The sequence below is a fragment of the Nematolebias whitei genome, chromosome 21 (genome assembly GCF_014905685.2).
Source record: "Nematolebias whitei isolate Nwh7 chromosome 21, NemWhi1, whole genome shotgun sequence".
Taxonomy (NCBI): Eukaryota; Metazoa; Chordata; class Actinopteri; order Cyprinodontiformes; family Rivulidae; genus Nematolebias; species Nematolebias whitei.
This window is the reverse complement of record NC_056518.1, coordinates 17,569,508-17,585,926: the sequence shown is the minus strand read 5'-3', so window position 1 is coordinate 17,585,926 and position 16,419 is coordinate 17,569,508. Positions and strand designations below refer to the sequence as shown.

The 16,419-nt window shown below is 40.4% G+C and overlaps 2 protein-coding genes across 2 annotated transcripts; one reads left to right on the top strand and one right to left on the bottom strand.

Moving 5' to 3' along the window:
- Positions 1 to 1,178: 1,178 nt before the first annotated feature.
- Positions 1,179 to 8,515, bottom strand: msh4 (mutS homolog 4). Its single transcript, XM_037695493.1, has 20 exons — positions 8,296 to 8,515; positions 7,987 to 8,121; positions 7,755 to 7,918; positions 7,545 to 7,655; positions 7,307 to 7,422; positions 7,058 to 7,231; positions 5,199 to 5,371; positions 5,044 to 5,111; positions 4,822 to 4,896; positions 4,666 to 4,730; positions 4,423 to 4,592; positions 4,194 to 4,330; positions 3,923 to 4,026; positions 3,486 to 3,610; positions 2,552 to 2,752; positions 2,346 to 2,464; positions 2,144 to 2,272; positions 1,785 to 1,956; positions 1,614 to 1,702; positions 1,179 to 1,376 (listed from the first exon to the last, which is right to left on the bottom strand). Exons 1-20 carry the CDS (start codon positions 8,513 to 8,515, stop codon positions 1,179 to 1,181), a joined length of 2,745 nt encoding a protein of 914 aa, XP_037551421.1.
- A 513-nt stretch (positions 8,516 to 9,028) lies between these two features.
- vcpkmt (valosin containing protein lysine (K) methyltransferase) lies at positions 9,029 to 10,257 on the top strand. Its single transcript, XM_037695494.1, has 5 exons — positions 9,029 to 9,305; positions 9,450 to 9,563; positions 9,670 to 9,742; positions 9,863 to 9,982; positions 10,070 to 10,257. The coding sequence occupies exons 1-5, from the start codon at positions 9,049 to 9,051 to the stop codon at positions 10,181 to 10,183; spliced, it is 678 nt and encodes a 225-aa protein (XP_037551422.1). The 5' UTR covers positions 9,029 to 9,048; the 3' UTR covers positions 10,184 to 10,257.
- Positions 10,258 to 16,419: the final 6,162 nt, after the last annotated feature.

Sequence of the window (16,419 nt, the reverse complement as noted above, 5' to 3'; positions counted from 1 at the left end):
TACCGAGCGCACCAGCCATCGCGCAGTCTTGTCAATCAAAGCATTAAAGGGGCGTGGTCGATGCTTCCCCCTTTTCTCCCTTCATGAAGTTTATGACCCAGAAAAATAAAATTAAAATCTAGATTTTTTTTGTTTGTTTGTAAACCCTCCATGTATTGTTCTTCAATAAGTCTCAGTATTTTAAGTAGTAGAAATAAATCACTTTTTCCTATTACATTTTTTCCTTCCTTATTTTAATTTAACAACCATTATGACAAATCAAAACAAAATTAGGTGGTATCATATGGCCATGTAGAACAATTTAACAGACAAAGGACGCTACCACTGGAAATCAAAGCTAAAATCTGAAACAGGAAAAACTATAGTTAAATGCTAAATTTAGCAAAAGCCTAAAGCCAAAACTAGCAAGCAAAAGCTTAACAGTAGAACCAGTGGAACAGTAGCTAAAAGCTAAAATGAGCAAAAAAAAAAAAAGTAGACAAAAGCCAAAAATGAGCAACAAACAGTAGCTAGAAGCTAAAATTAACAGAACAGTGGCTAAAAGATAAACCTAGCAGAACATTATCTAAAAGCCAAAATTAGAAAACCACAAAAAGAAAGCAATAGCTAAAAGCTAAGACTAACAAAACAAAAAGCTTAACAATAGAACCAGTGGAACAGTAGCTAAAAGCTAAAATGAGCAAAAAAGTAAACAAAAGCCAAAAATGAACAACAATCAGTAGCTAGAAGCTAAACTTAAAAGAACAGTAGCTAAAAGATAAGCCCAGCAGATCATTAACTAAAAGCCAAAGTTAGCATGTCAATAAACTAAATAAAATAAAATACATCAGCTAAAAGCTAAAACTGGCAAAACAATAACGAAAGGTAGAGACAATTATTTCCAAAGGCAACTTTTTTTTTTAAGATTTGGAGAGATATCAATGCACTTCTGGGGAGTTAAAAAAGCAAGAAGAGTCAGTCATATCTGTGTCCTGAATGAGCCGAACATTTTCATATATGAATTATTGAAATAGCTGATAAGTAGTTACAGTCCAAAAACAGTATGGAGGAAACTACAACAGGAAAATAACATTGCAAACGTTAACTTAGCATTCACACAATGAGCTCAATATGTGCAGTTTCAATGGATGGACAATACTTTCTTTTATATTTCAGCTTCTCCCTCTACTGAAGGGGAGTCACTCCTCCTCTGTGTTTAAGCTCTCTGGCGTCCCTGCAGCTTGCAGCTCAGCCTCATACTGCCTCTTCAGTCCCTTCAGATACATCCGCAGGCTTTCAGGGTCAAGTCTTGAGTTTCTGGCAGTCTGCAGGAGGCGAGTGGCCAGGCGGTACACCGCTCTCTGTCTCTGAGTTTCTGGATCAGTTTGACGTTTGGCCTGGAGCAATAAAGTGCACGTTAGTTTTAGTCTCTTCTTCAGAAAAATTCTATTGATAATAATAAGATAGTATTTTTAATTTAAAAGGACGTTGAACCTTATGTCAGGGTTAAATATAAGAACTATCACTAATATTATATGGAATCTGATAGAAAGGCAGTGACTAAAATGTATAAAAAATAAATTAAAGCAGAAAAGAGGGTTGAACTAAATTAATCTGATCCTTGTGATTCGCACCAAAAGCTGCTGGCTGACTTGAGACGCGATAACCTTTGCCTCTTGGATTACACCTGGAGGAAGTGCGGTCATTTCTGCTGCTTTCAAACCTTGAAAGTAAAATTTAAGCTTTGTGATCATTTTAAAAGCAAATTTCAACATGTCTGTTGTTGGGTTTCACTAACTCCATACCATAGTGCCTTTCAGAGCATCCTCGGCTCAGCAGATGCGTATACACCACTTGCTCTGCACCGGTGTCAGCACGGCGCGTGTGCTGAACCTCCATGTGCTGGTTCTCCACGTTAGGGTAGAGAGACTCCAGCTGACACAGCTCCAGGAAGTGCGTGGCAAACAGAGTGAACGCCTGCAAGCGGCGGAGAAAATAAACACACGTTCAAGATTAAAACAAGAGTGAGCGTACAGGATTTTTGTATTTGCTTTGCTGCTTCTTTGTTGACCGAAGAGATGTTTCACAACCAATTAGAGAAGAGTGATGGAATCTGAATGATCTGGTTTTTATCAAAGAGGAGTGGTGCTGATGCATAGTTCACCTTAAGGCGAAGGAGGAACTCACAGACTGAGTGACAGATGCCGATGCCCTCCTCAGCACTCGTGCCACGCCCCAACTCATCAATGATGATCAAGGACCTGTCACTCGCATTGTGGATTATATAAGAGACCTCAAGACAAACAAAACATTTTAGACAAATGAATGTGAGAGGTCCCTGTATTTTTTTTTAAAAAAGAACACACCTCTTTCATTTCCAGCATAAAAGTAGAGGAGTTAGTTTCGAAATCATCATCCACACCAATTCTGGTGAAGATCTGATCAGCAACACGGAAGGAGGCGTATTCAGCGGGGACAAAAGAACCTGGAAAATAATAGAACAGGATCATAAGGTAAAACCAAGTCACAACAATTCTTAGCAGCATTTCTATGGTTTCAATATGATGCTGACCGATCTGAGCCATGATCTGACACAGCGCCACCTGTTTGAGGTAGGTGGATTTGCCACTCATGTTGGGCCCTGTTATGATGACAAAGTTGCTGCCCTCAGAAATGTAGGCATTGTTTGACACGGGCTGCTGTCGAGCCATGCGCTCCAAAATGGGGTGACGACCTTGCTTGATGGCTAGAGTGTCTGTAAACTCAGGACGAACTGGCAAACACAGCAAAAAAATACATTTTTAATAGAAACAAATGGTTTTCATGCACCTTTCTGGGTGGAGTTTGCGTGTTCTCTCCATGCATGTGTGGGTTTTCTCTGGGTGCTCCCCCTCTGTGTGTCCCTGTGATGGACAGGGTGAACCCATCCCTCGCACAGTGACTGCTGGATATGGGCGCCAGTGACCCCGTGACCCGAAAAGGAAGAAGCGGGTAAAGATAATGGACGAATGAATGGATGGACTGTCATATATATTTGTAATAAAAAAGCAAATAAATAAAGCCACAGTCTTCTACTGTATTTTTGACAATTTAAAAAAATCACAATTTATTGCTGATTGCTTGAAAAACGGCTCACAGTATGATCAAATAACCATTTCTGAGGGAGATGTGTGCTGTGGTTAAAAGGCTGCTGTACTTGTCTCTGCAAATACAGCACCTCAGCGTGCTCTTATGCAAGAAGGGTAATCTGAGTCGGCTAGGACAGAACGAGGCAGGCCGTCAGCGTGCGTCTATGAAGAGACAGTTTCAGACAGCTGAGGGCCAATGCTCACCACCCACGTGGCTGATGGTGCAGCAAACAAAAAAAGAACTGAGCCCTGCAGAGGTGCGAGCTCAGTAAAGCAGAAACTGTCTGTCGTGTGTGACAGAGGCAGCCATTTGTGGTTACTCTCTTTAGATAACACATGACTGAGTAAAAATTAGAAGTCAGATTGGCTTATATTTACCATAGTCTGAGATTGTGCACGCATTAGCCAGCGACAGTAACATGTCCAACATGGACACAGCATCAGAGAGTTTATAGAGGCAGTGGATGTGCTCATGGATGGTGCCAAGCAGTTGACATATCACCCTACAAGAAGAACAAACAGATGAAAGTGCAGAACACTCATTATTAAAAAAATATATATACTTTCCGAACAGCGCCCTCTGGTGGACACAAAGTAGATCAAAATTGCTGCCTTCAAATAAAATTTCAACCATGTGAATAGTTTGTCACACTTTTTGTGAGTTTGCATTTTGTCAATAATGTCTTAAAATATGTTTTTTTTATTTTATTTTATTAATACTAATCTGTGTTTTAGTGTTCCAAATTATTCCGTGCAGTGAGATATATTGTGTCATTAGCGTGCAAGTTTGTAAGTTAAAGGATCGGTCTCCTCACACGTAGGACATGTGAAAAATCTCCCTCAGGGCTTCATCACAGCGTCCATTCATCTTCATCAAGTCTGCCGTGGTGAAGCCATAGTTGTTCTTGTGCTTGGTAACCTGAGATGGAGGATAATAAATCTCAGGTTTTCTGTAATTTGTGTCAACTTTAGAGCCCACCGGGGTCAGTTTAACTTCCTTTATTACCAGCTAACTCTCAGCTGTTCCCAGTCCTACTTAAGTTTGTTTATTTTTCATGTGCCATTTGTGTCATTAGAGTATGGTACCTTGATGAACTCTGGGGGGAGTTTGTCCTCAGGTAAAACGACGCCTTCAAGCTTCATCTGGATGAAGAATCCTCGAGCTGTACTAAAGCTGGTGCGCATTGGCAAGCCATATTTCTCCCCCATCTGGTTCACAAGCCCTGTGCAGAACAGTGACTCTCACTATGAGCTAAGGAAATACTACACCAACGCTGCACAAAGTTAATTTTCATAAAACATCTGGTATGAGCACCTGCAATGTCGTCAACTATCTCAGTGTAAGCTCTGCGGGCGATGTCGAGGAACTCGTTGATGTTAGGCCGCACGGCGTAACACTTCTGTGTGCGCATGTTCAGGCTGCCTTTCAAATATGTGGTGTCACAGTTTATCACTGTCTTGATCTGCTGGAGGATCATGTCAAATCTGAAACATTAACCCAAAGAGTTTAGATTAAGTACTAGATGTGAAGATACAGAAACCTAAACAGACTTTATACCTGTTGTCTTCCAGTGCTGTGCTGTACGCCTTCAGTAGAGCTGTGCTACAGTCCTTCAACACTGCCTGTTCAATAAACTTAATATTTAATTTAGCTTTCACAAATATATTAATAGCTGTTGGATTATTTGAGATTTCTATATTAATAGACACAGACCCTTAATTGTGGCACCAGATCCAGTGTATGCTTCAGCTGAATGACATGTGTAATCTTAGCTTCAGCAGCTTTAACCTGTGAGAGAATTGTACCAGTACTCAGAAATGTTGAAAATGCACAAAAAGTTTTAAAAAAAAAAGGAAAATCCTTTATGATGTGCAATTGGTTCAGCTTAGCTTGGCTTATGTGGTCAGTTCTGAGAAATACAAATACTGTACTCACTGTTTGTTGCTTTGGGATTTGAACAAGAACAGAAAGCAGCCGGTCAATGTCAAGGAAATGACCTATAGCTAAAGGGAAAGAAACGAACACTGTGACACTGTTCGTACAAAAATAATTCACGTGTAATTAAAAACTGTTTCATTTGAGCTCCTGACCATTCTTCAGCCCAAAGAAGAGATCCTCGTTCTGGAGCAGCTCTTGTATGGCATCCAAGCGTATGTTGATGGTGTCCACATCGATCAGAGGCTCCAGAATATTAGAGCGCAGTCTCCTGGCTCCCCCAGGAGTTTTTGTGTGATTGAGTACCCCTAAAAGAGTATGCTCACTCCTATATGAAACAAGCAAAAACAAAGGCAGAATCAATTATACAATAAGTTTTTAAAAAGCATAATCTTATACAGGTGCTGGTCATAAAATTAGAATATCATGAAAAAATTGATTTATTTCAGTAATTCCATTCAAAAAGTGAAACTTGTATATTATATTCATTTATTACACACATACTGATATATATCAAATGTTTATTTCTTTTAATGTTGATGATTATAACTGACAATTAATGAAAACCCCAAATTCAGTATCTCGGAAAATTAGAATATGGTGAAAAGGTTCAATATTGAAGACACCTGGTGCCACACTCTAATCTGCTAATTAACTCAAAACACTTGCAAAGGCCTTTAAATGGTCTCAGTCTAGTTCTGTAGACTACACAATCATGGGAAAGACTGCTGACTTGACAGTTGTCCAAAAGATGACAGTTGACACCTTGCACAAGGAGGGCAAGACACAAAAGGTCATTGCTAAAGAGACTGGCTGTTCACAGAGCTCTGTGTCCAAGCACATTAGTAGAGAGGCGAAGGGAAGAGAACAATGTGGTAGAAAAAGTGTACAAGCAATAGGGATAACCACACCCTGGAGAGAATGGTGAAACAAAACCCATTCCAAAATGTGGGGGAGATTCACAAAGAGTGGACTGCAGCTGGAGTCCGTGCTTCAAGAACCACCACGCACAGACGTATGCAAGACATGGGTTCAGCTGTCACATTCTTTGTATCAAGCCACTCTTGAAAAAGCGACGGCATCAGAAGCGTCTCACCTGGGACTGCTGCTGAGTGGCCCAAAGTCATGTTCTCTGATTAAAGTAAAATTTGCATTTCCTTTGGAGATCAAGGTCCCAGAGTCTGGAGGAAGAGAGGAGAGGCACAGAATCCACGTGGCTTGAGATCCAGTGTCAAATTTCCACAGTCAGTGATGGTTTGGGGTGCCATGTCATCTGCTGGTGTTCGTCCACTGTGTTTTCTGAGGTCCAAGGTCAACGCAGCCAACTACCAGGAAGTTTTAGAGCACTTCATGCTTCCTGCTGCTGACCAACTTGATGGAGATGCAGATTTCATTTTCCAACAGGACTTGGCACCTGCACACAGTGACAAAGCTACCAGTACCTGGTTTAAGGTATTCCTGTTCTTAACTGACCAGCAAACTCACCTGATCTTAACCCCATAGAAAATCTATGAGGTATTGTGAAGAGGAAGATGTGATACACCAGACCCAACAATTCAGAAGAGCTGAAGGCCACTATCAGAACAACCTGGGCTCTCATAACACCTGAGCAGTACCACAGACTGATCAACTTCATGCCACGCCGCATTACTGCAGTAATCCAGACAAAAGGAGCAACAACTAAGTACTGAGTGGTACATGCTCATACTTTTCATGTTCATACTTTTCATGTTCATACTTTTCAGTTGGTCAACATTTCTAAAAATCCTTTTTTTTAATTGGTCTTAAGTAATATTCTAATTTTCTGAGACACTGAATTTGGGGTTTTCATTAGTTGTCAGTTATAATCATCAACATTAAAAGAAATAAACATTTGAAATACATCAGTCTGTGTGCAATGAATGAATGTAATATACAAGTTTCACTTCTTGAATGGAATTACTGAAATAAATCAAATTATCACGATAGTCTAATTTTATGACCAGCACCTGTAGCTGTTTGCACTCCTTCCTACCTGTGATCTCTGTTATTAATCACTAACTCCAAGTTGGCGGCAGATGCTGAGTCAATCATAGCCGTCTCCTCACTCCCCTTAAAGCTTACTTTAAGTGACTTAGAAGCATACACAGAGTTCTGAAGAAATTCTAGGTATTTTAGCAAAGCAGCTGCTGATGCTAGGCAATAGTACCTAAACACATAATAAGATAAGGTAGTTAAAACATAGCACTGGTAGTTCTGCACATCAATGAACTTAATAACTTACTTTGCTTGTACTTCCATAAGGACAGTGTTAAACTCTGGAGCACATAGCTGCTGTATATACTCCAGTCCCTTCCTCTCATTAAAATACTTTCGTTGGACTGCAGTAAAAGTTACACCCTGAGCAATTTAAAATCAACATGTACACGTGTTATATCACACAGACATGTCTTCACCAATGAAATAATATACAGTAATTCAACAAAACATGGGTGAACATGGGTTATTTGATTTACTCATACAGGAAAGTTCTCAGTGATCAGCTTGTACAGCTTAGTTCCTTTCCCTTTTTCACTGGCTGTGTCTGGCATCAATATTTCCACTGGCATCAAGATGTGAATCTTGGTTACAACCTTCAGAAAGATGTAAAAAAAAATTAAAAAAAAATGCTAACATAATCCCTGTTTCACGTGTTCTTCTCAAGTATTGTTTGCCCGTAGGAAACAGTTTACCTTGGCATATGTTCCTGTGTCTGCAAACTGAGAAAGTACAAGCTCTGGACATTTCAAGTTGAAACTGACCATGCCTATCTCTCCCCTGGCCAAACCACGGCCTTCAACTACTGCCACGATCACCGAGGCTCCAGAGAGTAAGGACCCAGATGAGCTGCTTGTTCCTGTAAAAAAATAGTCGTTACTCTGTAAGGATCACGTTGGATCGTCACTGACTGTGCAAGGTGCAAACCTGTGGGCCCCGTAGACCCCGGAGTCCTTCTGAATCTTGGTGTTTCTCTGTGGCAGTGAAGAGAGGAGCTGTCTGAGGTGGACATGAGGACTGATGACGGCGTCCTCACAATCCTGGAGCTGGCGGGACACTGACCTATAGATGGATACTGTTATCATGAAGCCAAGATCAACTAAATGATTTGGTGGCCTCAGTAATTTACTGTTTTATAACTGACTATCAGAACAAAATTAGAGACTAGGCTAAGCTACCAAAAGCATTGATTATTGTGTTTTCTTCTTGTCACATAAAATTAAACTGTAAAATCACCTGAGGTCATTACTGGTAATGATGGGCCATGACTTGATTTGGAGCTGCTTCCATCTGAGCTTTGCCTCGACCAAACAGAGGAAAGTGACATGGGACAAGAAGAAGTGTCGGCTTCGTTCAGCCTCCTGCTGTGACTGTCCGCTAAGGACGAGCTCCGTTTTGGTCCACATTCAGAGGCGTCACCGCTCATCGTTACCTCCTCCGTGCTGCTGTGATACATTTTAAAATATCACAAAATCTAATTTATCGTCAATATTTTTGATTTAATTTACTTTCAAAACAGAGAAATTGGACAATTTTAAAACACAAATCTCTTCCGGTCAGTTTGCTAGCAACTAATTTGAAGCAAGCGCGAGACTAACTTTACGTCGACAGGTAGCAACTGCGCATGTCACAAATGTTCATATTACATATTCGCAGCTTGATGTGTAATTAGTAACGTTTTCAGTTAAACAATAAAGAAACAACGGTTTATCAAAAATAAAGTAAAAATCAAGCAGGAAATTGACTGGGTTGATAAGAGGAACAAACTTTAAATCGCACGAACGAACCATTTTATTTTCCCAAACTAGTTGTGACAGATTTGGAAGTCGCGGTCACTAACGATATTTTTATGCTGAAAAAAATAAATATCTGAACGCATTTACAAGTTGTCAAAAAAAAAAAAACAACTTTATATCCCAGCAATTTTGACTTTTACTTTGAAAAATTATTCTAAACGGAAGTTCTCTTCTGCTTCCGGTTTTGACCAATATGGCGGCTCACTCAGATAATTTAAAGTATTTTGTGAGAGAAATTGAGAAAAATGACGGTCGTACGTTAAAGTTGAAGCAATGCTACATGGGAGACGTCGGTTGTGTGGTCTGGGACGCAGCTATTGTTCTCGCTAAATATTTAGAGACGAAACAGTTTTACGAGCCGTCTTCAGGAGTGAACTTGTGGCCTGGCAGCAGCGTGCTGGAGTTAGGAGCTGGAACTGGAGTGGTTGGTCTGATGGCAGCGACACTCGGGTCAGATACTCAGGATTCATTATACTACTCGGCTATTTTGTCAGTGTTGTCTTGCATGGATATGTTAAGGCATAACGCCACAGATCTGTGCAGATGCCCGGTTGTAGTGAAAAAAAAAATGGTGATGTTTTTGTTTATTTACAGAGCACAAGTTACAGTAACAGATCTGGAAGATTTGCAGACTCTTCTGAGGTTAAATATCCAAGAAAACCAGGCACTCATCAGTAATGGGTCCATAACTGCCAAGGTACTGAAATGGTTTGTACTTAATTGTTTTTGAAAATAAACAGAATTAAACTTCAACATCTGCACAAGCTTCATACCCGCTTTATATTACCTCTCTAATTCCAACTTTTTTTTAAAGGGGTGATGATGTATCTGAGTTCCTGCCTCCCCCACAATACATACTTATGGCAGATTGCATCTATTATGAGCAGGTATTTATTTACTGATTAGTTCACCATGGTTCTTTACAGCAACACATTTCTGAAAGAACGCAAACTACCATAACATGTTCTGCTGTAATTCTCATTGCTTGTCATTTTTTGTTCTTAAAGTCAACTATTCCTCTGGTGGAGAGTTTAAAGCTGCTTTCTGGACCAGAGACCTGCGTTATTTGCTGCTATGAACAACGCACTGAAGGCATCAATCCAGTGGTGGAAAAACAGTTTTTTGAGGTAACGAAACAAAACAAAATATATATTTTTTTTACTTCAGATTTTCATTTGCTAGAGCTACTGACTCTCTTTTGTGTCATTGTTTAGTTGCTGCAACAAAACTTTAGCTGTGAGAAGATTCCTTCTGACAAACAAGACCCAGAGTTCAGCAGTCCGGACATCCACATTCTGCACATTCGAAAAAAGGTTCAAATCTGTTGACTGGTTTTTCTACGAATGTATCCCCAATTCCACTTGAATATCATGTTATGTAGTAGAAACTGAACGTCTACACAGCCTGTATAACATATTCATTATAATTTTATATTTTTAAATATATTTTTCTCATCAGATAATAAAAAGAAAGTTAAAACAATGTCTAGTAATTATTCAGTTCAATGTTGTTTTAGGCGCTGACTTTGAATATTATATATAATAATATAATATACAGGTCTCTCTTGTAAATGAGTCCCCGTGGCTCAGTGGGATTAACCTGTATAAATAAAGGTTGAATGAATGAATGAATATTAATATAACAAAATTACATTTGTCACGTTTATTTACAAATAAACATATAAAAGTTCATTGTGTACAGGTACGTCTAAAAAAAAAAAAATAGAATATCGTGAAAAAGTTGAATGTTTTATTAAATATTCAATATTTTATTCAGAAAGTGAACATTAAATAGATTCATTACATATAGAGTGAAATATTTCTAGTCTTTATTTCCTGTAATTTTGATGATTGTAGCTTACAGATAATGAAAACCCAAAACTCAGTGTCTCAGAAAATTAGAATATTATAATAAAGTTCCGGGCAGCACGGTGGGCCTGTTGGTTTAGATTTACCTGTACTGTACATACAAGTTGTTGTTTTTTCTGCAGGTCATGGTAGTGTGTGCACATTTGGACACTACTCTATTCAAACAGTAGAGGGCAGCACATGTTCGAACTTAAACTCGAGTACTCATTATGTGCTAAATGGATTGTGTTCACAAAAACATCACTTTGGGAATGAACTGTTTAGTTCATTACATAAAAGTAATTTAATATATTAAATACTATTAATCATTTTACATCAAGTAAGACTAGAAAAATTAATAAATTAAATTGTTTATGTAACTTAATATGTTTTGAAAATCAACGTGTATGCCAAGTCTTGCCCTCCATGCGAGGGGAATTCCACTCAAAGCTCCAGATTAAGAGGAAGATTACAGTTATTTTTCAAGCATAAAACCATGCAGTTTGTCTCGTACGCACAGTCCTGCAGGGCCCCTCACAGCCTTTCATGCTGCTTTGTTTACACAGCAAAGCATTAATTGTGTAATGAGCACGGGCGGCTTTCTACACCCGCACTAAAAATGCGAACAAAGAAGTTGACAAGTTTTAGGTTTGAAGATCTAAGCACTCTTAATTGTTTTATAAAAGAGCATGAATCTGAATATTCATGAGAACGATCCTCGTGTCCTTCCTTGCAAAACTAGAGTTACTTGTTCGATATAGTGAACAGTTTTATGAAGCACGCAAATGCGTTCACAAATAGGATAATTAATGAACTGCAAAGTATTTGAAATATGTATATATTGATAATTTAGTTCTAATTTAATTAAATCACAGTAAAAGGGTCCCATTGTTTATAAACTGTAAGCTTTGACCAGCAGTTCTGTACATGAAAAAACAGAAACCAGATGCCGTTTCTTTTACTGTTACTATAAAAAGTGAGGCAGCTCATTGACTTTAATCGCTTTCTGTGGCCCTGCGCTGCCCTCTCACTTGTGCCTCAAGCTGCAGGAGCTGACCTTATGTTGAGGTCTCCTCCGGCTTTGACCAGCTAATTAATTTGAGTCACAGCTGGTACTAAATCCATGCCCTCCTGTGTGTTAGGGACAGGTCCCAGAGAGCGTTATAGGAAGATTATATAAGAAGAAGGGGATATCCACTGGTTTGTGTCAATATTTCCTCCTCTAATCTGCCCTTAGCTTTTATATTCAAGCAGCTTTGACCACATCTTTCTGCTTTTCCTCCCTAAACGTTAACTAAAACTCATTAAAACAGCGTGGAGGTCTTCTCTTGTAGTTGACTAATTAGGCTAGCACTACAGGGGATTAAAAGGAGGCTTGCTGTGAATGGGAGCAGCCACGGTGAAGCAGTGGTGTCTTTGTAGTTTGTTTTCATACGCACATTACGGTTGATTCAGATGACCATAACAGGATCGTTAATGTTCATGTACCTCACTGCAACGAGACAGAATGAGGGCATTTTCTGCCAACAGATGGTGCTATTATGTTTTCTGCAAGAAAACCTGCAAAGAAAATACAATTCAAGCCTTCAGGATTGTCTGAACATATATCTTTAAGATGCATTAAAACTGTTTTAAATGTATTAGAATAGTTGGTTTCTTGTCTGCACAAAGTGCTGCTGCAGTGAATTTATTTGCATGGCTCTATGATCTGTGACGACCCTGGATATCTTGTAAAAACTCCCGACAGCCTCTGTAGCATGCTTCGCTCTGCAGCATCACAGCCAAATGCCACAGAGGATCCTTTGTGCCACCATCATCACACTGCCAGGAGCCAAGAGACGCTGTTCCAGAAAAGAAGGCTCGCTTTTGCACTATCAGGGAGTGGCTCGAGAATAGACATCAAATTGGGCTGCTTAAAAATAGAAGAGCTGCATAAATGTGTGACTTTTCTGATTCTGCTAAGATCCCCATCCCCTCCACTGCACACACACAAACACAAATTCCCCTTTTATCTTTCACATGGCAAAACTAAGTTCATTGAACTTTAAGCTTCACATAGAGACCTCACTCCTGAAGCAGAACGTGTGAATCGTGCTTTCTGGTATGGGAGTGATGCAACGTTGCTGATAAATTCTGCTGGAGTGACTCTGACGGCGTGAATTGGCACCGTATCACTGTGGGACATCTAGCTTATACAGCCACAATGCAGACTCCTCCCATGCTCCTGCAGGGGTGCTGTTAATACAGCTGTGCTGCAGTTGAGAGCAGACACAAATATGTGCGCTGTGATAATATACTCCGCGCTCTCCCCTTTTCCCATTCTGACTTGCGCTCGTATATTTTTAGGCACTGGTATCCCTCTATAAAAATTTAAACCACTTTTATACTCTGGTTTGTGGAATTCTCATTTGTTATGTTTGCTGACCCTACAGCATTTCTAGTGCTACAGATCATTTGTCATGATTAAGATGTGCTGGCCCCAGTACAGAGAGGAGGAACACTGTTCAAATGCAACATTTCCCTGACTCATTACTCTCCGGATGGTCTGATAGGGGATTGGAAGCTGCCCGACTTTCCACAGATATAAGGTTTCCTTCCAAAACACAACTTTTTAATCCAGTTGCACCATCACAGCACCGACTCCACTGTAATTACTGCCATCAAGTCAGATACGCAGTTTGTCATGGTGGCAAAATGCTCACGAAAGCTTTAGAGGTTTTTACGTGGATCTTCATCATCCTGTCAGTCCATGTGAACGCTGCTGGGTGAATGTTTTGTTCTACATTATTGCACACCAAGATGATAACATCACCCTCCACTGTTTCTGTAAAAACATGCTCCGTGACAAAGGTCGGTAAACTGTGCACTGCATTCATCCACCGATTTGTTGTGAAACGTCACAATCTGATGGTGCTCAGACAATGTGTTAAAGAGCACCTATCATAGCATGATTTAGCTCAAGATCTGCAAAATTAACTGTTATAATCGTTTTTGTATTAGTTAGTCTGGTGGTTCCACAACCCTGGTCCTTGAGGAACACCATCCATGTTTTAGTTGTTTCTCCGCTCCATCACACCTGATTCAGTGACTTCATCAGGTTCTGCAGACGCCTGTTAATCACCTGTTCATTTAAATCAGGGGTGTCAAAGCAGGAAGACAACTAAAACGTGCAGGGTGGTGTTCCTCAAGGACCAGGGTTGGGAACCACTGAGAACTGGGGTGATTCCATAAGGGAATCAGTTGTAGATGCACATCCTATGATTATTTTGATAGTTTCATTAAAATGTAATGATTTGAGATATTTTGCTAACACATGCACACCAGGCCAAGATATTACCACCTGGGCTGATTTGTAGTCCTCAGCAGCCAAAATGACAGTATGCTACTTTTCTTTGCAGCCAATCATCACTGATACGTTCGTTTTCTCCTTCCGCCAAACTAAAGCAAAGCTCACCCCAGAATGGAAGATGGTTCTTATCCACTACAACGCATCAGTGCAGGGACAAACTGGTTTACACACTCGTACAGCTGTGTTAAACATCTGTAAATGCTCAAGCGGACCCATGTGGACAAGAAGCTCACTGGATGGTGGAAACCCAGCGTGATAGTTTGCGACTAAATCATGTAAGTGAATGCTTGCATGAACACTTTGTGTATCGAGTTGCTCACTAAATTGAGCGTGTCAGGTGGACTCACAACACCTTATAATCATGTTCTGGTTCCCTGAATTAGTCATTTCACCACAGCGAGTAACCTTCAGTTGAAGATAAAAGAGGAATGTGTTTTGGACGACTGCCCAGAGAACCTTGGACTTCATGGCTACGTTTGTTCAACCTTATTTGGCTTACCTACAGCACTTTTTTTTTTTTTTTTGTGAAGAAGCTGCTCTGAAACACCTGCAGTCAACAAAAAACTCCACTCAAACTTACAGTACAGAAAGAAAACCAATGGTGATATTTATTGTGCCATTCAGCGCACGTACCCACAGCAGGAAACAGCCATTTTCAGCCACTTCCGCACCTGCTTTAAACTAAGCTCTGCATGAGTTCAAATGTATCGGCACGCTCAAAGAGGGTGCACAGGAATTAATAAGAACACAGGGAGGGAGCCGTTTCACAACCAAAGAGATCATTCTAGTGTCCGTGAGCATGAGAACAAGCAGCGACTGAACGGAACCACAAGCGTGGTTCAGAGTAGGTGATCCTTCTTGCCATTTGTCAGATAAATAAACTGCCATAATGACAGCGTTGGACTTTGAGGACAGGACTCTCTGGGTTTGAATGCAATTACCTATACGGATGCGACTGCTAAACTATAGGCCCAAGTTCAAGAGACGAGCGTAATAATGGAGCGACCTGCACAAGTGGTGCTCTGCCGATGGAGTTCAGAGGAAGTGAAGACAAGTGAGTCAGAGAAACCACACCCGAGAAAGCCACAAAGACAGTTCAGGTTGGGTTTGTCAAAGCTTGGGCGGAGTACAGCTGTACTCCTCCTCTGCAGCTGTATTGTTGACGATGACTAAGAGGGAGGCTGTTGTGGAAAAAAAAAAAAAAAAGTGGAAAATTTGTCATGTGACGTTCTAGAAAGGGGTCTCTTTTGATGACTTTTCTCTCTTCCTCTTTTCACGTAGAACAGAGGAAGTGATTGTAAACTCGCAGCGGCTCGGTCACTTGTGATACTGAAGACACACCAGCAGAGATTTCATCAGGCCATCGTCGAAGGAACAGCCTCAACAAACGAGCAGTCCAAGACAAATTAGTCGCGCACGCGTCAGTATAGAATTAAAAGCTTAAGCTGGTATTTTGTACGTTAAATCGAACTTTTGCAAAGATGAACGAGTGGTTTGACCTGATGTGAAACTCTTTCCTCTCAGGAAGGAGTTCACGCTGAGCTCAGAAGAGCCTGGAGGTCTCCTCTTTAGAGGGCAGGTCATAAAAACCTCTTTGCCTTTCAGGCTCAAAGCGTTGCCATTAAAGCTGCGAGGATCATATGGTTGTAATGAAGAGGTGGGAACCAAAATGTCCAATTAGGCCGCCATCGTCTGATGGAGGCTGAGCTCGAGGAAACGGCTTCTCCGCTTGTAGCTGATGTTCATTAAGGCTTTAAAGAGAGCTTCTAAACCACTGCTTTGTTAGGCGATTCATGTTAAAACATCTTTTCTCAAAGCATTCGTTCTCGTCACCTAACCTGCCTGACGAGAACGGATGACTCAAAGCTCTGCAGCACCCTGGGGCCTCGAGAGTAACTTTCTTCAGCGACGGGTTTTCCAGACAAATGTGGTCAAAGTACACAAAGGGTCTGTGCACGCGGAGATTCACGCACGGTGTCCGATAGTCCCTGAACGCTTCATACAGTAAATCACATCATTCTTATTACAACTTTATAGTTGTGACATTTTTTTTCCAGTGTTTATTTGTACAATTTGGAGTTAACCCATTTCAAGATGGCTGCTATAGCTAATCAACCTTTGCTAATAATAATAAAAAATATAACCTACTCAAAATGTGTATGCAGCAGTAGCTGAGGGTCGTTCTCAGCACATACTCTTGAGCATTAACACATCTGGAAACGTGGCTGTGGCAGCCATCTTGGATTGAAACAGCCATAAATGGCAGCGGGCGACATGCATTTAATGTTTGATTGGAGTTACAGGTTTATATTACGGTCATGAAGTTTAAAAAAGAAGCTTGTTCAGAATGGTACATGATTGTACTTTC